This window comes from Zootoca vivipara, chromosome 15, assembly GCF_963506605.1.
Source record: "Zootoca vivipara chromosome 15, rZooViv1.1, whole genome shotgun sequence".
NCBI classification, from domain to species: Eukaryota; Metazoa; Chordata; class Lepidosauria; order Squamata; family Lacertidae; genus Zootoca; species Zootoca vivipara.
This window is the reverse complement of record NC_083290.1, coordinates 5277057-5298543: the sequence shown is the minus strand read 5'-3', so window position 1 is coordinate 5298543 and position 21487 is coordinate 5277057. Positions and strand designations below refer to the sequence as shown.

At 46.0% G+C, this 21487-nt stretch overlaps 1 protein-coding gene and 1 long non-coding RNA gene across 12 annotated transcripts in view; one reads left to right on the top strand and one right to left on the bottom strand.

Annotated features, from left to right (window-relative positions):
- Positions 1-12047, top strand: part of BCAS3 (BCAS3 microtubule associated cell migration factor) — a 463105-nt gene extending 451058 nt beyond the window's left edge. For 5 of the 7 annotated variants that reach the window (XM_060268433.1, XM_060268432.1, XM_035139558.2 and 2 more), the window contains one exon: positions 10932-12047. In XM_060268433.1, coding sequence (XP_060124416.1) covers positions 10932-11080 — 149 coding nt within the window. In that variant the 3' untranslated portion in view covers positions 11081-12047. Of the gene's footprint in view, positions 1-7136; positions 7228-10931 lie in introns of all 7 variants that reach the window. The other 2 variants (XM_060268429.1, XM_060268430.1) reach the window with 2 other exon arrangements.
- LOC118097019 (uncharacterized) overlaps positions 1083-21487 on the bottom strand; it is a 49447-nt gene continuing 29042 nt past the window's right edge. For 3 of the 5 annotated variants that reach the window (XR_009556812.1, XR_009556813.1, XR_009556814.1), the window contains 3 exons: positions 17716-17789; positions 10885-11096; positions 1083-10588 (listed from right to left, as the gene is read on the bottom strand). This is a non-coding gene — a long non-coding RNA (uncharacterized LOC118097019). The remainder of the gene's footprint in view (positions 10589-10884; positions 11097-17715; positions 17790-21487) is intronic. The other 2 variants (XR_009556815.1, XR_009556816.1) reach the window with 2 other exon arrangements.

Sequence of the window (21487 nt, the reverse complement as noted above, 5' to 3'; positions counted from 1 at the left end):
CAAGTGAGAATTTATCTGACGATCTGAGTAAACAGTGTCTCATCATTTAACAGTTATTGCATATAATGGCTTTCTAAGCGCTTTTGTTCTGTGGGGAGTTAGCAGTGGCTCAGCATAGCTTGACTTCACTGAAAATTTGCAGGCCACGAGATGTGAGGCATCCAGAGTTGGGTTCTCTGTATGTGTACTCCCCTCTCCTTGCCTTACAGAAGCATTTCTTCCTTCCAACCAATACAAACAAACTTAGGGCTGAGCAAAAGTGTGTGCGGATGGTGCCATTCTACAGCTTAGGCACTAGGAGGCACTGGACTTATTTGTGACTGGGTAAGGTCAGGCATTTCCTGCCTCTTCTGCTTTAAGAGGCATGATAACGTTCTCATCCAGCTTCCTGGCTGGTTGCATCCCCAGCATACATTAAAAGCACATGTTCCTCCACCACCTCAAATAATCTTGAGAACTGTAGTTTGTAAGGGTACTGGGAATTGTAGCTATGTAACTGCAGTTCCCAGGATTCAGGGCGGGAGGTTTTAGTGGGTATGCAGATTGTGTGACCTGAAGGCCCTCTATGATATCTGCTGACTTTTGTGCCTTCGCAAGTCCTGAATGTGTGGGGATGAGGGCATTTCAGCTCCTTTTAAGCTCACTATTGTCTACAGTGCCTCTCCAGAGTTTCAAACAAGGGATATTCCCAGCCCTACCTGGAAATGTTGGGGATTGAACCTGGGACTTCATGCATGCAAAGCAGATGTTCTGCCTCTAAGCTACAGCCCTTCGCCTCTGTCACATTTCCTAGATGATATCAGTCGGAGACCACCACACTGGACAGTGCGCAGGGAGGCAATCCAAATTTGTTCCCATTGGATGACCTTCTTTTCTTTGGAAATCAATTACAGGGTGGCGGGGGGTGCTGTTTGCAAAGGAGGCTGTTTTTAACGGTTGCTGATGTTAACTCAGCTCTGTGATCCTGGGCAGCTCTCAAAATGAATCTAATTGCTCAAACATGGGATGCGGAGAAAGGAATGTTCATGGTTTTTCATTAACTCCTCAAAGCTTCTCATAAGGTCAGTTTTTTCACAGCTTGCGAGTATGTTACGGTCTGTGGTTCAGCTGTTTGACTGGCAGTGTCCTCAAGGGGTTGCAGAGTGTCAAGTCACTACGGCCTTTTGATGGGTGTCAGATGGGTATTTGAAACATCAGGCAACCATGCCACCCCCAACCCAACCCACTTCAGGCAGGCTGGAGCTTGGAACAGAGAGCTTTTGCTTCAGCAAAAGTAGCTCGGGCAGAGAGTTTATATTGGGAGTTTAGGGCTCCATTCCCTTCCTGGCTGTCTGCCAGGCCCTGATCCAGGCATGTGCTTCCATACACTTCCTCCTCCTCCTGAGGAACCTCACATAAAGCTAGCTGGACCTAAGCTGCTGCCTGACTCATCTCTGCTCTGTGGGACGAGAGTCTGAGATGGTCAGGCATCCAGGCCACTGATGTGGGGACCTGTAGCCCTGAGCGGAACGGTCCAGATTCAGTGGCCCTTCAGTCTATATGGAGCTCTGCTATGGGGTCCTGCTCCCCGCCACTTGAAGAGACCTCATTTTTCCAAGGCCTGGAAGGGCTCAAACATGAGCAGTCTCAACTACATCAGTCTGCCCCTTAAAAAAAAACCTCTGCATTTATAAAAAGAGCACATGGAAAAGGCCCTCTCCTTTATTTAATTGCTACATGTAAGGGATTTTTTTTAAAGTGGTAAAGCTTATAAAATGGGGAAAGGCTTTACAGCCCACGGACCACATTTCTTCATTCACTTGGCTTGGCCTGGGCAAGATAGTGAGACCAGAGAGGGGAGTCACTCTCACCACCCAGACCTGAGGTTCCCATCACTGATGCTATAAAAACATGACATTCTTTGCCACACACAGCCTGAAATGGTCCAGTCTTGGGGGTTTACCCCTCGGTCAGGCTGATAGTGTCATTGTTGGGCTTCTGCTCCCATTAGCATTTTCCAGTAGGTAACTTACTCTCCATGTTTTACTTGCTAAAAGTAGATGTTCATTAAAGGATCCAGAAACACAAATAACCTCAAAATTGGAAAAGGGCGGGAGGAGAGGGAGACCAGGTCTTACACATGAAAGGAGTTGCTAAAATTTTGAGGTTAAAGTGTGTCTGAAATCCCTTAGTCAGCATATTGGTCAAATGAAGCTCAGACCATGATGTAATTGCCTGATTTAGGAACTTTGTACCTCTAAGCCAGCTTTTCTCCTGTTTTCCCTAGACAGTTGGGTTGACACAGCAGTAAAGACACAGTGGGAGGCAGTATGCCTCCGAATGCCAGATGCTGGAAGTCACATGCTGGGGTGTGCTCTTGTGCTCAGGTCCTGCTTTGTGAGATTTCCATAAGCATCTGATTGACCACTGGGAGAACAGGATACTGGACTAGATGGGCCTTTGGCCGGATCCAGCGGGGCTCCATCTGATGTTTCTATAATGTACTTCTGCTTGCCAGAACACTTTTTTAGGTTGGCAGCAGTGGAGTTTTCAAAGGATCACAAGTGATCAAGTCTTGCCCAGAACTAATTTATAAATTATTAACAATAATATTACTTAACTTTTCATTGTTATTTATTTCTTGCATTGATATACTGGCACGGGTATGTGTGCCCGTATATGCATCACTTAATCCCGTGAGAAGCTGAAATTACACTGTCTTAAGTAGTTGCTTAAAAGCAGGCAATGAGGTATGGGGAAAACACACCTCGCCGGGGGGGGGGGGCTGTTCCATAACACTCCCATTGAAAGGATATTTTCTTATTCCCAACATCTTTCAGCAGCAGAATCGCAAGGATCTCAAAGCAGACTGGAGATCTTAAAAGAGAGGAAATAGTCCCTGAGAGGCCCTGCTTCCCAACTGTTATGGGCAGGAATGGCAAACCTGTGGTCCTGAGAGGTAGTTGGGCCACTGCACCCATGGGATGTACTGCCTAGGGGTTATGGCAGTTGAAGGGCCACAGATTCCCATTTCTGGTTTAGATCTTCAAGGCAGGGGGTGAGGAACCTTTGTCAGCCCAGTGGCCGACTCAAGGGTAACGTGCAGGTGGGGGACACAGGTTAGTAGCAAAAGTGGCCAGAGCAACCAATGTGAGTTGTACTTTGTACAGGTTACATTCCAGCCATGCAAACACCAGGCCTGATCCCAGTCCAAGGACTCAGGCCATCAGGCAGAAACTCTCAAGGAGGGCATGGAGCAGGGCTGGGATGGGGTCCAGGGAGGGTCTTGAGGGCCACATAGTGGGCTGCATTTTCCTCCAGGTCTGATATCGCCCGCGTTAAAGGGTTCTGCTGGTTGTGCAAAGAGATGTGCGATGTAAAACGCCAGGAAGCAGGAAATAACTCCCTTTCCCCTAAAGCACACAGCGACATAAATGGGATTGTCGTGCCTATTGTGGAGGGAATTGTTTCTCTAAAACACTTGCTCCTTTATCTAGTGTACTTTTAACCTTCCAGAAATTGTGCCGAGTCAAACTTGGAGAAGTTCCAAAGGGCTGAAGACTAAAGCTTTGACAGACCAAGTCATCAGTGCTCTTTAACAAAAAGGGGGGGGGAACCACAAAAGCCTTTAAAAAATAAATAAATCCTAAACTAAATCTATTTTTGTCAAAGGAAGGGGGTTGGGTGGAAAACTCTCTCATCTGAAATCCCTGTTGTGGTCTATTTGGATATCTGTCAAACTGTATGGCTTCCTTGCTTCTCCATACATGGCTCATTTATCTTAACGGAGCACTGATACTCAGTGGTGTGCAAAATGTTTTTTAAATGTTGTATTTGAGATACAAGTCAGCCAAAATTTGATGACAAACCTGCTCCTTGCTTCAGTATTCATGTGGGCTTTTGTGCATCCCATAATTGTGTGATTGTGCCCATGTGGACAAACCAATGAAGGATTCGACATTGGGTGCAGCCTTTGGTGTTCTGCGAGAGTCTCATCTCTTGTGGAGGAGAGAAAATTTAAAAGTTTAGTCTTTGTGGATGGGCTTAACAAAGTATTCTGTATATAGGGCTGCTGTGATGATGAATCCATTCACTCTACCCTGAGCTAAGTATCTGAGTAAGAGGGGGGTCAGATGGTGCCTTGGCTTCTTCAATTAATGTTTTAGAAGGCTATAGGAGAGACATAACTTGTCTAAAATCACAGGGAGGGGCAGAAATCAGGGAGTTATGCATTTCCTTAAAGATTCCCCTGAACCTTTCCTCCCATAATCTCATATCAACCTGCCAGTGCATTGAGAAATGAGGCCCTCTTGGCTGTCCTTACACTGAAGCAAGCATGGTTTAGGGCTCCAAGGAAGGGACTTTTCAGTGGTGGTTCCTTGCCTGTGAAACTCACTTCCCTACTGAGGTATGCCTGGCCCCACCTCTTCAAAGTTTAAGGTGGCTGGTTAAGACACACTTTTCAGCTGGAATTTTCAGGAAACCTGATTGGACAAATGGCTTAGTTAGATGAGTAAATTGCAGTTTGGTGGTTTGCTTTGAGTTGTGTTGTTAATTTAGGGGGGGGTTCACACATGTATTCTTTTAATCTTATCTGATTTAGTCATAAGCCACCCTAAGGCTTGTACAAGGGGCAGTAAATAACTCGAATGAATGACCTGAACGGTGCCTGAACTTCTAGGAAGAGCAGGGTGGACGGGTGGATAAACTTACCAGGCCAGCAGGCGCCACTTCCCATTGTCCCCACTCCTGCCACCATTGGAGGTCTTGTTCCTTTTAGAAATGCCATCATCAGGGTGCATCTCAGCGTAATTCAGCACAGGGATTTGAAGGGGGGGGGAATATTAGTCGAGCTTCAGAAAGCCCAGCGCTGTGAAAAGTGACTGACGTGTGAAAACGAGGCTACAATTAGTTCTTTCCACCAGCGCTCTCCCATTCAGTCTGGGGTCACTCCTTCGGCAAGCTGGGCACGCTTGAGCCTAATGCGTTGTGACAGGTGGAGAGGAGGAAGGAGAATCCTGGGATCCGAAGTTGTGCCTGCCGCCGCTCTGCTTCCCCTGCCGCCAACACATCGGCCCCGACTGTCATTGTATCATTTCGTCCACCCTGCGTCTCTGCAGGAAATGGTGCAACCCTGGCAGGGCGGGCGGCACAGAGAGGGACAGAACAGCTTTTGGAGCAAATCCCTTTCTCCCCACCCCCCAGTATCCTCCCTCTTCGTTACCAAGTAGGATATTTCTTGAATCTTCTGCTCAGCAATTCCTTCTGTCAGGGAAAGCGAGAGAAAGGAAAAACCATTAGGAGGGCTAATACACCAGAGAGCAGATTCCACAATTGAGAGAGAGAGAAAGAGAGAGAGAAAGACGGAAAGGGGGGGGGGAGAAAGGGGAGAGAGGCAGAACAATTTATGAGTGTTCCAGGCAACGGAGGACTACATAGAGTTTCTGAGCAGGCCCCGGATTAATGTCCCGTATAAAAATGGTTTCAGGTTTAAGCAAAGCCAGCCGGGACCTTCTTTCCTTTTAAGATTTCCGTGGAGTCCTTTGATGGCTCTGGGTCTAAGTCAGACAAAAGATAATGACTGATGGCAGCTCCATGTTCCAAGAAGATCCTAAAAGCAAAGGCGAATGAAAATTCGTTATATCCAGCTGTTCTCAGACTTTGTCCTAGCCGCCAAATTAAGTTTTTTTCTCCGCTTACCCAGGAAGACTAATGCAAGGACACAGGGGTTGGCTTAGTACAGGGATGCAGAATTTCTGGCCCTACGGATTTTGCTGGACTGCAACTGTCATATAAATTGGTAAAACAATGATAATCCCTAATTGCTGGCCATTGAGAATGGAGTCTGAGAACATCTGGAGAGTCACAGGTCCCTCGTCCCTGGCCTTATACCATGTCAGACCACTTATCCAGCTATGTATTTTCTACCAATCTTCCCCAACCTGGTCTCCTCAACACCACCAATGAGCTTCAGGTCCAGAAACCAAACGTGGTCCTCCAAGCCTTTCTGTCTGGCCCTCGAGACTCTCCCCATACCCCACAAAATCTCTGCAAGCCACATCCCTCACTAGCCCTCCTGCACCCTCTCTGTGTTTCTTTGCCTGGCTGAGATGTGTATTTTAACTCTATTAATGCCCCTTGCTTGCCTGGGTGGAGGATCGAGAGAGGAGCATGCGTAGAAATTAACCCGCTGTAAAATTTACTCATCGCTCCACCCACTTTTGCAACTGGCACCATCCACCAATGGCATGTGAACTCTGGGTAGCTGCCCAGAAAGGAATGTGACCCTCAGGCTGAAAAAGCTTCCCTACCCCCTAGCCTAGATGAAGTGCTTTAAAAGGGGGCTATAAATGCCTAAAACATTATTAATGTTGCTGTTGCTGCTGTTAAAGCCCATCTTTCTTCTAAGGTGCTTACTCAAGCTGGTACACCTGGTGCTCCCCAACTCCCCATTTTATCCTTACAACAACCCTGTAGGTAGGTCAAACTGAGAGACAGTGACTAGCCCAATGTCGCCCAGGGAGCTCCAATAGTTGAGTGAGGATTTGAACACCAGTCTTTGTAGGCTGGGTCACCAACCCAGAGGTCACCAACCCAGTTGCCCCAGACTCTGAGCTTTCATTTTAAAAATGTCAAGCAATTTTTGTAAAAGGAGAATGATGTAACTTGTACATTTTCCCTGGCACTGAGGAATGCTCCCTGTTATTTGACAGCAACTGCATTCATGTGTACGACTCTATAATCAGGACCAACAGGCACAGCTGACCTTCCATGATAAGCATAAGGTTGTCGGGGATTGTTGTCTCTCTAATTTTGTGTTATGCCATGCTCTCTGTGGCAACCATTTTGTGAGCGGCATCCTCGGCGCTCCCTCAAAATTCAAAATGTGCCCAGTAATCCAAAAAGGTTGGTCACCCCTGGACGAGTCTGACACACCGCTATACCACACCAGCAATTATTGGGGCTGCAAATATTTATTTATCACAGAGCAAACTCCAAGCCCCACTCCTTAATGACAAATAACCAAATCTCCAAACTTGCGGCAAGCTTCACCTTCTCCAAACATCCAGTTTTGATTCTTTACTGCTTTGGGGTTTCTTTAGAAAAAATGTCATAGTCCCCCCTCCAAATGAACACAGCACTCTGTTTATCCACAGAACAGGCACTGCAACCATCGCCGCATCCAAATGCAACCACTCCCAAACACCTCAGCCCAAAAGTAGCAGGACCACCTGTAAGGTTGAGAAGGTAATTCCTGTTTTTTAAAACAAAAACGCAAACATCCAGCCACATCCAGTGCTCTCTTCCATCCACCAAGTCAAAGGATGCCCATCAAAGTAAGGTAAGTATCGCCATCCCACTTCAATAATTTCCAGAGAGGTGATGCAGGCAAGTTCCGCTGTACCCAGAACGACTCCAGGCGGATATTCCCAATCTCTTCAACCGCTCTCTCTTTCTCCTCCCCCGTCTCTTTTCGGTTCTGAGGGTCCTATGGGCTTCTGGTAGTCCAACTTTTGGAATATGTTCAGGGCTGCAATGTAATTACTGCACATGCAAGGCGTGTGATAGGCGCATGGTGATTGGCACTGGTCTCTCCTGTTCTTTAAAGGGGGACAGCATGGTAGGGTGTAAAACCTCTGGCTTTAGCATGGCTGGAATGTAGCCTGCTGTGAAAAATAAGTGTCACAGTTACGGATCCAGCCACGTTTGCCTCAGGCCTCACCAATTACTGGCAAGTGGCCCCCAGAATGTTCCCCAGGAGGGAAAGCAGCCCCTCTATAGCAGACCTCTCATGATGATCTCTCATCAATAGCCTTCTCTTTCAGCCTTCTCTTAATATCCTTTCAAAGCCATCCTGTGAGAACAGATTCCAGAATTTGTAGCTAGGCTGAGAAAGACAGTAATTAACTCCACGTCACCCAGTGAGCTTCATGGCAGACTGAGGAGCTCAACCTGTGCCTCCCTGGGTCCTAGACCAACCCCAAATCCCTGGAGGGTCTTGGTACCACCACCACCACCACCACCCAAACTCTCCCTGCCTATCATAGCAGCAGATGTGCTGCTGTTACTCACAAACATGATTCTCCCACCTGCCAGTAAAAAGTGGTACAGTCCAGTCTGCTGCCCTGGGACTCTCCTGCCTCATTCCCATCTCATTATGCGGTAGGATAGTCCATCGTGATTTGTCGGCTGATTTCACCTAGTGAGAATTTAGAGTCAGGTGCAATGAATTTTGACTAGAGAAAATTTATTGTGGGAACTATTCACACATATATATTTGCACTTAGCTTTCTTTAACTGCCTGCTCAGAATATTCAACTTCCTGCCTCCTTGACTGTTCCTTGTGTTTCCCCCCAATATTTGTTTCAAGCATGTCAAACTTCTGCTGCGCCGACTGCTTAACTAGTTGCTCTTGGGGTGATGAGGCTTCCACTGTGCTGGTGCTGCGGTTCACAATCATTCTCACCTTGAAAGTGAAGGTGGGATGGTTGTTCTCTCTCTCTCTTTCTCTCTAAATGTCTCTTTTTCACGCTTTCTTGCTTTGGTTGGGTGTCCCGTGGCAGTTACTAAGAGCTCTTGGTATTGATCTGCCTGTGCCAAAAATACCTACTGGGGGCGGGGAATTAAGCTTGTCATCTACTGTGGGAGGAAACAGGTCAAAAGAGGTTGATGGAGAGGCATGCACACCAGCTGTTGAATAGGAAAGGCAAAGGGTACTTAGCCAGGGCAAAAGTGGAGGGATCCTCAACACAAGAGGCTGCCTGACACACAATGCTGGAATAAGGAGGGCAGAAAGATGGGAAGCTGCTTCTGAGGATTCCCAGCAGATGGTGGCTATCACAACTTGTGAGCTTCCTGGATTACTGGCGGGAAACCTGCTGCCCTCCAGATGTTGCTGGACTACAGCTCCCATCATTAGAACATAGCCTGCAGCTGGATCAGGCCAAAGGCCCATCTAGTCCACCATCCTGTTCTCACAATGGCCAACCAAGTGCCCCAATGGGAAGCCCTCAAGCAGAACCAGAATGCAACAGCAACCCTCCCCCTTGTGATTCTCAGCAACCGGTATCGCCTCTGACACTGGAGGTAGTATACAGCTATAATGGCTAGCAGACACTGATAGTCCTATCCATCATGAATTTGTCTAACCCGCTTTTTCAAAGCTATCCAAGTTGGTGGCCATCACAACATCCTGTGAGAGCCTGACCATTGGCCATGCTGTCTAGGGCCAGTGGGAGTCAATGTCCAACAATGTCTGGGGGGTTACAGGTGCTCTAGCCCTGACATGTAGGTGGGGCACTGTTGGAACCTTCAGTGCTGGGATGGGTGGATCAGGAGTCCCATGCCCATTCTGGGCAGCACAGTTTAACAAGGGCACTGGTGAGTGTGCCCAAAGGAGGAGGGACCAAGAGAATGGGGGGGGCGGTCTCAAGAAGAAAAATGATTTGGAAGAGGTGGACCTATTTATCGGTAGCCTGGTGTAGAGAAGGACAAGAGGGAACACAACAGCAGGCTCCAAATATCGGAGGGGCTGCCACACAGCAGATGGAGAAAAATAGCTCTTTCTTGCCCCAGACGGCAAGACTAGAAGTTGTGGCTGGAAATGGCAGAGAAGCAGTTTTTGGGTAAATATTCAGACCATGGCTCCAATCATCCCTCCATAGAAGGGCAAAACCAAGACTAAGGCAAGTTTCAGCCAGTGCCATCCCCTGGGCCGGTTGTAAGAAAGAAGGCAGGAAGAAGAGGCAGGCTGAGGTTGAAGGGGCACTGCCCCATTTGCCCTAATGGACCAGCTTCCGCTGCCCCTCAGGTCACCTCTTCCTCACCCCAAAGAGCTTCTCTCTACTTTGGCAAGCAGGTCACTGTTCCATCTTCACAGACAACCAGGATTCAGCAAATATTAACATCTGCTTCCCTGTTCCCAACCTTGCTTTTTTCTTCTTTCTGTTAAAAAAGAAAAAAAATGCAACATTGGCATGAAAATCAATACTAGGTTGTTGGGTTTTTTTTTTCTTTAAAGGAAGAGACAGGGAACCTTGTAAGGAGTTCAGAAGCCAAAAAAGCAATGTTTGGGCGGAGCTGTTGCCCACATTCCGTCTCCCTGCTGACGGCGACCCGTGGAGTGACGCGAGATGTTTAACCAGAGCCAGCTGTGCATGAGGGGAAGATAAAAGGAGCCAAATCAGACAGGATAAGACTAGCATTAGTGCGGAATATGCTACTCATTGCAGAGCTACACTGCAGTTTTGCAATCTCTGAACTCATGAGAGAATAAGGATACACATACATGCATGCATAATTTTAACTGTACACTGCCTTTCCACAGTTCAAACCATGCTCAAGGCGGCTTACAACATGAAACAAATACATAACCACAACATAGCAAAAGTAGTCAATCACAACAAAATCTAAAATAAAAATACAAAAAAAACAGCAGTGCTCAACAAAGAAACCCAAACACCCCGGCCTAAGAGTTTATTCAGCAACCTCACCTTTTGTAGCTGGAGTCAGTCCGGGCCCCACCCTCTCACACCAGGTGGAAAAGGCCTGCAAGGTAGGGAGCAGATCTCCTAGGACTCACAGCCAAGATGGTCTCTGGCTTCTTCAGCTTTTGTAGGAATAAAACAGAGAAGGGAGAACCATGCACACTTGAACTCCTTGGAGGAATATAAATGTAACGAATGTATAAATAAACCTGGACTGGCCATGAGAGGTGGCCGGGGGGAGGGAGTGTTTGAAGTTATTCATATCTCCTAAAATGGGGGGGACACACCACATACAAAGCTACCTTGTACCCCAGACGGGTGAATGTAAACCAAGCCCAACCATACAGTTAAACACACCCTTGTAAGCCCCCCCCCCCCTGGCCTTCTAATGTCTGTCCTTTTTTTCTTTTTTTTTTACCTGAAGCACTGACCAGAGTGGTGCCTCCTTTTCTCTCCCCACTACAGAGCTACAGCGAGAAGGAAGCATCGAGACGCTCAGCAATAGCTCAGGCTCCACCAGCGGAAGCATTCCACGCACCTTCGACGGATACCGATCTCCTCTCCCAACCAACGAGAGCCAGCCATTGAGCCTCTTCCCGACAGGCTTCCCGTAAACAACTCCCAGCGTTCCTGAAACAAAATAACAATGATCCTGCAGGCCAATGACTTGATGTGCGCTCACCCCAGTGGCTGGCTCCGATGCTGGGTGGTTCTTGTCACCCTAACCAACACCACGTCCGCTTTCCACACTTCCAGAACTATATGAACAAATTTCTGATTTGCTGCACCGTGCAATATATAAACAGAGACTCTCCTCTTTTCATCCTAATGGCTTTTCTAGTACAGGGAAATGGCTGTTTCAAATAAGTATTTTAAGCAACTTTTATGTTCTTGTAACCATAATCTGCTTCCCCACTCCGCGAATCATCCGTAAACCTCAGATGAGGGAAACATCTGTGGCCCAGCAGTTGTTGTGGGACTTTAACTTCCATCTGCCCCAGCCAGCATAGTCAGTGATCAGGGATGATGGGAGTTGTAGTCCGGCAACGTCCAGAGAGCCACAGGGTTACCTACCCTTGGCAAAAGGAGACTCTCGTCTCTAAACCCGAATTCACTGCTAACCTTCATTCTGTAACAATTAAAGCTGCTACCCCTATTTGGGAAATGGCGTCATAATTCTGAAGAATGAGGCCCATATAAATTGAGGCTGTCAGCATGCAACACTTTGCAAATGTATGAAACAGTGACAGATTGATTACTGGAAGGGGACATATTGGAGGACGAGCTCCAAAGGGGACACTGCTTTCTTTGCAATACTGATCTTCTTTCTTCATCCCTCCTCCCCGGCAAGATTTTAAATTGATACCAGGAGTATTACAAGCAAAGGAAGTATCTTCTCTTTTCTTTTGTCCTTGGGAAGGATGATCTCTGATGATTCCATGTATTTTAGAAACGTACTTCATCTGATTAACTCCAGTGGGAAATCCTTCTTGTTGAACTATTATAACATTGTTCCTTGGAACTCCTTTTATCTTATCCAAAAATGCATGTGATCTTAAATAAATCTCTGTGGTGAAAGGATCTTGTTTATATTTTTGTGCCGAGGTCATTTTGGTGGTGTCGGTGGAGGCTGTGGGCTACAAATAATCTATAAGGTTGCTTTATACAGTCAGATCATTGGTGCATCTAGCCCAGCACTGTCCACACAACTAGCAGCAGGAAGCCTTTCCCAGCCCTCCCTGGAGAGGCTGCCAGGGATTGAGCCTGGGAACTTCTACATGCAAGGCAGATGCTCTGTCCCAGAGTTACAGCCCTTCCGCTTCCAGCTCTGTGCCACCTGTGGCACAGCATCCCTAGTCACGGCCAACTGCCCAGTGTTAGAAACTCAGATATATAAGCTAGGCACCAGGTTTACAGTCGCTAAAACAGAATGCCTAGTTGCCATCTTGGGGCCAGAATCATTCATTCTGATTGTGCAGATAAAGTAAAATGGATAGAATTCTACAAGATGTGTTGCTCGTGTGGGAAAACAGCCAAGATCCAAGGATCCCCAGGCACGCAACTCCAAGTGGTGGAGACGTGGGGCACCATCCTGGCACCCAGCAGCTTCACCTGGTCACAAGTAGCCAATAGCCAGATGCCCACGTACCTGGAAGTAAACCCCATTAAACACAAAGAGATTTACTTTTGAGTAGTACCATTGCACTCTAAGTTAACTATACAGTGAATTCTTAATGAGTGCCTGAGCCTAAGCCTCTTTGCAAAGTTTTCACATTTTTCATTTGCCTTTTTTTGGCCGGGGGCGGGGTCTTTAACATCCATACACATTTACTATGCAGTAGTATCCACAGAGAATAACTTCTTTGGTATCTCAGATGAACCTACCCTAGGAGTGCATCCTAGTTGCTAGGGAAAAAAGGAATGGCAAACAACAAAAATTATATGGACTCAAAAATGAGGCAGAAGTAAGGTAAGTGCACTATAGGGGAGGGGGAAACAGCAGCTCTTTAGGACCCCAGCAATTGCTGCAGCCTGGTGTCCAAGGAGCTCACTTGCCAAGCACAACTCTGACTTCTGATTGGCTATAGAAAAAAACAGACAGGCAGGAGCAGCCAAGCTGTTTCATCACACAGAGGTTGCTTAGAAAGAAACCTTCATATTTTCCTTCAAAACTTTCTTTCTAGCAGAGCTAGAGACTTGCTCTTTTAAAAACGGAACTTCAGAATCCATGTGTGCCAATGGCTGTGAGCCTGGTATTCCCTGTACCTGCCTCTCAGTGGCCCTGCAAGCTCCTCTACAAGGTCCTTTTTGTTTCATTTTGTCTTTTTATAGGGACTTATAAAGACAGGTAAGGTTCTTCCAAGATTCAAAATATATTTGCCTATTTCACATGATGAAAGGACAAGGCATCTTGAGTCACAAAGCAAAAAGGAAACGCATCCAAATCTTTTAACGCTTCCTCAGCTTTGTAGCAGATGGAAAATTGACCTTTTTTATTCTTTTATGAAAAATAAAAGATTTTTTTTAAAAAAAAAATCAGATTTGCTCTTTGGCTTTGCACTATAGGCTTAGCATATCCCTAAAATATTGGGTTTCCAAAAATTTTGTTGTATCCCCAATCTCTTTCCCTTTCTTTCATAATTGCAACCTTGCAAATAAACAGGAAATTTTCAGAGTCTCTTTAATCTCTGCGCATTTTCTCCAGGAATAGCCCCCATCAAAATGGGCAACAGTCACCGCCAAACAACATGTGGTGAGAGAACACTTCATGGAACACACATACACAAAAGAATTGTATAGGCTCCCTGGAGCTCAAAGAACTCACCACCCATAGAAGAGAGATCTGGCTGCCACCGCCCTAGATGATGCCCTGCTCTGTCTTTGCCTCTTTTTAAAAAAGCCTCTGCTGAGTATCTGGGGGTAATTCAGCCCTGGCTCTGCATGTGGCTGGATAAATGAGTTGTTCCTGATACAGCTGCAGAAGGAGCAGGATTAACTTGGCCATCAGAGGATGTTGTGTTTCTTGTCTATCTGCAGGAATCCCTGGTCTTTCCAGTCAGGAAGTGTCCCCGTCACCAGTGATTCATAAATATATGAGCATCACTGTTGGCATTATCGGGCCCCTATCATTAGTCATACTGCAGGATGGGGGCACTGCTAAGCTCCTCCAGAAGCCTTTGGCCCTTCTCCTCCTCACAGCTACTGTCTAGGCCAGGTGAGGAACTGTTATCAACCCAAGGACCACATTTTCTTCTGGGCAACCTCCCAAGAGCCATATGCTAGAGGTGGACAAAGGCAAAAATGAGTGGCGCAACAAATGTAAATGCCACCTAGTTTCTAGCCATCCCCTACTCTATCCCACATCCAGACATGCGAGGCATTATCAGAATTCAAGGAGACATTCCAGCCAGGCAAAAACACCCGAGGAGGATACGAAGCAGGCCAGTGAGACCTGGGAAGAAGGCAGAGGTCCAGAGAGAACCAGAGGGCGACAGTCAGGACCCATGGCCGAGGCTACCCACCCTTAACTTAGAGGCATAGAACTGTAGAGTTGGAAGAGACTGGGGGGTCCATCTAGTCCAACCCCCAATGCAGGAATTTTTTGCCTGATGCAGGGCTCGAATCCATGATTCTGAGATTAAGTGTGTCATGCTCTGCTGACAGGGCTATCCCAGGCTCTTGCCCTCTCCAAAATTGCAAGGAATGACAAGAGAATGTGGAGAAAGAAGTCTCCATTTGCCTCCCCTTTCCTCCCAATGGCACAGAGGGGATAGTTGGGGAAGGCGGAAAATGGTGACCACCAGGCTTAGTGCTGCTGCTGTAATGCATCTGGTGGCTGCAGAGAGAGAAAGGGTAAGGTTAGGAGGACAGAAAGGCTGTTTTTCGCCCCTGTTTTCACCCCTGCAATCATTCACACACCTCCAAAAGTAATTCAAGCCAAAAGCAATAATCTTTGCGCTTGGCCCTATGTTGTCATTTGTGTGTCACACAGCAGACCTACCGCACCTACCTTTTTTGACAACCCCTTGCATTTCCTCCAAATATATGTCAGGGAATGGATTGAACCAAGCAAGGCCGCGGACCTCGTGAGCGAGTAGGACCAGCGAGGTTAAGCCAGTCCACTCCAGCACAGATTTTTTAACACAGTTCATGCCAAGGTCAGTTCCAAAAGTTCAATCACAATCCAGATTAACACATACAGGAGGGATTGTCAAAACCCAACGCTTCCTCCTCCTCTGCTCCCGCTCCCGCTCCAGACAGCACCCTCCGGGGACAAAGTTCTTGTATCCAAGGGAGGCAAAAAACCCTTCATCACCCTCAGTTTGGTCTAAATTGTTCTAAATTCTCAGAAGCAGCTTTGGGGAAAGTATGCAAGGGCTGGCAAGCATTAAATCTCTTTTTCCCCCCTCCCTGTTTTAAAGAATCATCACCACACAGCCACGGGGAAATTCCCGCTTCTTCTTTTTTTAAGTGCCCCTTTGAACCAAGACTTTTGCTGTTGTCAGAAAGGGGAAATTTATAGAATACGACAATACCTGAGCATCTTCTGTCTGAGGAGAAGACACTGTGCAATTTGGGGTCGGGGAGAGGTTCATAGCATGTCATGGGGCCATAGCACTGCAGCAGAGCACACACTCTGCCTTGGGAAGGTCCTGGGATAAATCCCCACTGAGATTCTTTTATCTCAGTTTGTGGAGCTGGGAAAAATTCTTCTCCTGATGAGATGTTAAAGGGTGGCAGGACACCTGCCTTGCATGCAAAAGGTCCCAGGTTCAATCCGTGGAAGCAGCACAGGTAGGGCTGAAGAGCAGCTGCCACTCAGTGAAGACAACACTGGGCTAAGTGCACCAATGGTCTGACTCAGTAAAAGGCAACTTCCTATGTGTGTCTTCTCTAGCTCAATTGGTTGGAACATGGTGCTGGTAATGGAAAGGCTACATGTTCAATCCCTATATGGGACCACTGCATATTCCTACATTGCAGGGGCTTAGACCTAGATGACCCTCCAGGTCCCTTCCAACTCTACAGTTCTATGATTTCTATTATTTCTATGTGCCTATTTAAATCAGCCCTTGTTTTGGAACCATGAGGAGTGAGTATAATAAGGCTGCTTTCTACATTCCTACCTAGTGGGCAGCCAATGGTACTATGGTACTGACAAAATAGGAATCACATTTTGTACATACTAGACTTGGTCAACTGAATAAGCAACATTTTAATATGTTATGTCACGATGTTGATTTTGACGTTATAAGAAGCTGTATCTAATTTTGAGAAGTAGTTTCCAGTAAATAACTTTTTTTATACAGCCTATTACGTTTACGTGTTTTTTCAAGTGGACTCCAAATCCCATCATCCTTGACCATTGGCTTTAAAAGCAGTACAGAGAGGGGTCAATGCAAAATATTAATAGGCAAGAATTCATATAAAAGATAATTAATAATTTTTTGTTCTCAACAACCGTGTGAGGAAGGTTAGGTTGAGCAACACAAAGAGGAAGAGGGATTGGCCCAAGGCCACCCAATGATTGGGGATTTGAACCCGGATCTTCCCAATCCTAGCCCAACACTTTAACCACAATGAAACAGACATCTCCTCTACTGGGAACGTTCAGCCTCATGCAAGAAACCCCTGAAAGACCTTCTGCGAACGCAGGCAAGCCCTTTTCCAAGTTGTAGCGACTGGCCGCCCCCCTACGGAGTTCAAACACCAAATTGTCTCATTTAACCAGGGCTTGGCTATAGATCACTCTTTGGGATAAAGTGGGAGCTTTCTAATAAAGCCGGGCTCACGTTTCCTGAGCGAACGTGAAATACGGCTTTGCTACCCTTTCCCTGGTTTCTGTAATAAACACGCCCATGTACTGCCCTTAAATCATTTTGGGTGGCAGCGCTGGAGTGGGGGGCGGAGGGGGATCGTTTACTTGCACACACACACAGAGAGAGAGAGAGAGAGGATGGCAAAGAAAGGTTGCTTTGCAAAGGCAACCTGAAGTTCAAATTCACAGCATGTGTGAAATCCTGGAAAGGATCCGATGCACGCCTGCAGTCGAATGAGGCAGTCAAGCAACCTGCACCACTTCAGAGGGCAGTTGCAGGGGGAGGGCAGAGGGGTCGCTTTTGTAGTAGTAGTTACTTAAAATATTTTTATGCCATCCTTCAATCAAAAATGATAACCAAGGCAGGGCAAAGCATTATGCTAAAAAGCATAATGCAAAAGGAAAAGCCAACCCTATTAAATCGACAGGTAAGATGTGTAGCTCAGTGGTAGAGCATCTGCTTTGCTTGCAGAAAGTCTTTTCCTATCCCCAGCATCTCCAGGTACGGCTGGGAGAGACTCCTGGCTGAAACCCTGGAGAGCTGCTGCCAGTCAGTGTTAAGCCATACTGAGCTAGGTGGACTAATGGATTGGCTCAGTATAAGGCAGCTTTCTGTGGTCCCACCATTCATCCAGAACCAAGAGGACATAATTGTTTTTTTAGGGAAAATATAGGTAGAGCATCTGCTTTGCTTGCAGAAGGTCCCAGGTTCAATCCCCAACATCTCCTGGTAGAGCTGGGAGAGAATCCCGTCTGAAACCCTGGAGAGCTGCTGCCATTCAGTGCAGAAAATACTGAGCTAGATAGACCAACTGTCTGACTCAGTATAAGGCAGTTTTCTTTGATAAGACATGACTTTGCATAACATATGTTACAATGCTATTAAAAGCAGGGTAACACAAGCAAGTTTTTAGAAACATTATGAAATACCTGGATTGATGGAGCAAGCCATATATCTCTCAGAAGGGAGTTCCACAAGGTAAGAGACTTTTAAATGGTTCCCTCTGTAAGACAATCATATATATTAAAGTTTTTAAAAGCACTACAGAGGGGGAAATCCTGCTTTAAGATGCCCAAGTTTTATACTTGTAAAACAACCTGATTGGTTTATTTACAAGTTTCAAATCACATTGCCTGACTTATCACTCATAATGGACCTTAATTTGCTCTGTCTTGAATTTGCCAACATTCAGCTTGGATGTCTATGAGTTCTGGTATTATGAGAGAGAATCTACACCTCTTACCATATCCCTCCCCTTGAATATTAGACAGGTACTTGTCTCTGTTGTATTTTTGGTGCCTATAGATGACATTCCTCTTTCAATGAGCCTTTTTAAGATGAGATTTTTCTCAGTCTGCATCTGTATTGGAATTGTGTCTAAGATGTTTTTAAAGATTTTAAAGAGTTTTCCTTTTTTTAAAAAAAAGGTTTCTGAAGATGTTTCTAATGATAATTTTGTTGTTTTATTACTTGTTTGCTGCCATGGGCTCCTTTGGGTGGAAAAGCGGGATATAATAAACAAGCAAACAAATAATTCCCTGCCCTTAATCACTTTATTTCTAAACTAAAAAGCCGCAGACATTGTAAGCTTTCTTCATAGGAGAATCAGCTCAGTCCCAGATCCTCTCGGAGGCCCTTCTCTGCACCCTTTCCAGCTCTACAATATCCCTTGTGAGATGTGGCAGCCAGAAGTATAGCCACATTGCATTCCAAGCGTTTGCTTGCACAGTATCATAAATTTGAACAAAGGTATCATGGAGAGTCGAACATGACTAAGACGACTAAACAACAACCATCCCACCAATAGCAATATATTTTCAATTACTTTCCTAAGGATCCATAACACGGAGCACACATTTGCTCATAGCAGCCCATATTCTGGGTCTGTGTTTTTAACAAGACACCACAATTACCCCAAGGTCTCATTCCTGGCTAGTACAAATAGAAAATAATTTCAATTCAGTGTGCATTTAAAGCTGAATCTATCAAATAACACACCTTCCAAAACAATATGTTAACAGCCACCCTTCAAAATTCACATTTATCCAAATTTTGCAAATTCAGATCCCCAACCTATGTCTACAAATATGTATATATTAAGGAAAGTATGCATAAAATGTCATATCTAAGTGAATACAGCATATAAAAATGCATTATATATGGGGAAATTGTTTCCAAAGATGGGCTCATTAGAACTGCATATAAAAAATTATTTAGTCACAGGGCAGTTCACAACATAACCAATAACCCTTCCCTCCCACAAACACATTTAATCAGCCAAAGGCCTGTTTATAGAGAAACGCTTTTGCCAGGTGCCCTAACATATAGAAGGCTTCAGGTGAGCCTCCCTGGGGAGAGCATTTCACAAATAGGGAGCCACTGCAGGAAAGACCCATTCTTGTGTTGCCACCCTCCAGACTTCTAGGGGATGGGGCAAAAGAAGGCCTCAGATGATGATCACAGGGTCCAGATTGATTCGTAACGGGAGAGAGTCTTAATAAAATGTGTTCATTAGGAGAAATTTGCAGTGAAATGCTGGTGAATTTTCATTAGATTTAAAAAAAACAACACAGATTGCTTGTAAATGTGGAGAACATAATTTAAGAGTGTAAAAATGAGAAAGTGAGGGAAGCAAAATTAACAAATCCATCCACTGCTGCTGGTTAGTCACCACCAGTTCTTACTCCATAAACATATCTGCAAAATTAGGATTGTTTTGCCCCAGTGTGCATCATTTTACACTTACTTGCATTGAACCACATTTGCCATTTGTTTGTTTGATAGTTTAAGTAGTTAGATTATGTTCTGATATTGTCACCACCCACCTACGTTCCATAGTAATTATAGGCACATTAAAACACCAGAATCAACCAGGGGGGAAACAATCAATAACAAGTGTAAAATCAGCTTGTTATTGATCAGCTGTCTGAGGAGACTGCTTCACTCTGTCTAATGGTAAAGTCAGTCCTAAAGTTTGGGTCTTTGCACACACAGCCCTTCTGTCTTTTTATTATTATTATTTTAACCAGGCCAGGAGCTGCTGAAATTCTACCATGTTTCTGGCCAGATCGAAGAACAACCTTTTTCTGCATTCACCATGATGTGATATTGGTTCCCCTCGCCTCATCAGGACTGTATATGTCCAAATGTTTCCTCTTAAAAGACAAACTTAGCAGCTGTGAAACATTAAGGGCGAGGTGATCCGAGCTTAACTGGCGGAAACAGAGGATTTTTACAATATCTTAGGAGCGCAAGGGGGGAAGCCAACAGGATATGGAAGAAGATGGTCTCTCCCATGTGTGAACTATCTAAAGCCTCTAGACGCACCAAGTCCTGAGAACAGAAAAGCAGAATCAAGCACTGAGTTGGGGGGGGGGGAGAGAACACACTAAGTCAGTGTGGTACAGTGGTTAGAGTATCGGACTAGGACCTGGGAAACCAGGATTCAAATCCCTACCAGAGCAAAGCACGGAAATGCTGTTTACCTTCCCGCCAGAGCAGTACCTATTTATCTACTTGCACTTTGACGTGCTTTCGAACTGCTAGGTTGGCAGCTCACCCCATCGCGGGGATTCAAACCACCGACCTTCTGATCAGCAAGCCAAAGAAGCTAAATGGTCTAGACCACAGCGCTAAACAGTCTGCTACAGTGGTGCCTCGACTTATTAATTTAATCCGTTCCGAAGGGACCTTCGTAGGTCGAAAAAAATGTAAGTCGAAAAACGCCATTGGAAACGCGGTTTCCCATAGGAATGCATTGGAAACGGAAAAATTCGTAAGTCGAAGCAACCCTATCTAAAAATTCATAAGTCGAGAAATCCCTATCTAAAACCGCCACGGTTTTCTTTCAGATGTTGAGACATTCGTAAGCGCGCCGCCATTACCCCCATTCGTAAGTCCAAAAAAATTGGTTGTCGAGTCGTTCGTAAGTCAAGGTACCACTGTATTTGGTGAAAGGAAGGAGAAGGAATGGGGGGGGTGGCCCCACCATTTCCTTCTGGACCCAGAGGATCAAGGCTGGCCCAGGACATGTTGCAGCTATAGGCAAAACATTTAGATGTGCCCCCACCCCCACACAGATCCATGCCCTCACCTGACTCCTGCTGTTTCACCCGCACTGCTACCAGCCCCACCAGCTCAACTGCACCCTCAGCTGCACCTGTGCTGCTACAACACAACGGCAGCAGTGAGGACGCAGTGGCGAGGGCACTGGCACTATGACTATGGTGAGAAGCCCAATGCAGCGCTGGCAGAGGTGCAACTGTGGGGGCAGGGAAGAGGTTGGATCTGCTGCCTGAGGCAAATGACTTCACCTCTCACCTTATGGGTGGGCCACCCCTGCAGAAGATCTTGTCTGGGTGCTAATTTGCACCATGAGAGTAGCTTCTCATCTTGCAAGGTCTCCTAAGGTAGGCCCAAAATCCTCCACGCACCCCACAGAAGTGCAGTGCCTACTGAGAGATAGGGACAGGGCCTGTCCTCAACTGATGACATCACCAGCACTGGTGTTTCTCACTCCAAGTGTTTTAAACCCTTAATACACATGCGGTGATACACCAGGCAACCTCATTTTCTAATGGTTATTTGAGGCATGCTATTTGTTTGTTTGTTTGTTTGTTTGCTCATGCAAAATCCCACTAGCTCACAGCTTGGAGAATTACGGAATCACAGTATCATGTAGATCAGGCCTGCAAGCTTCAT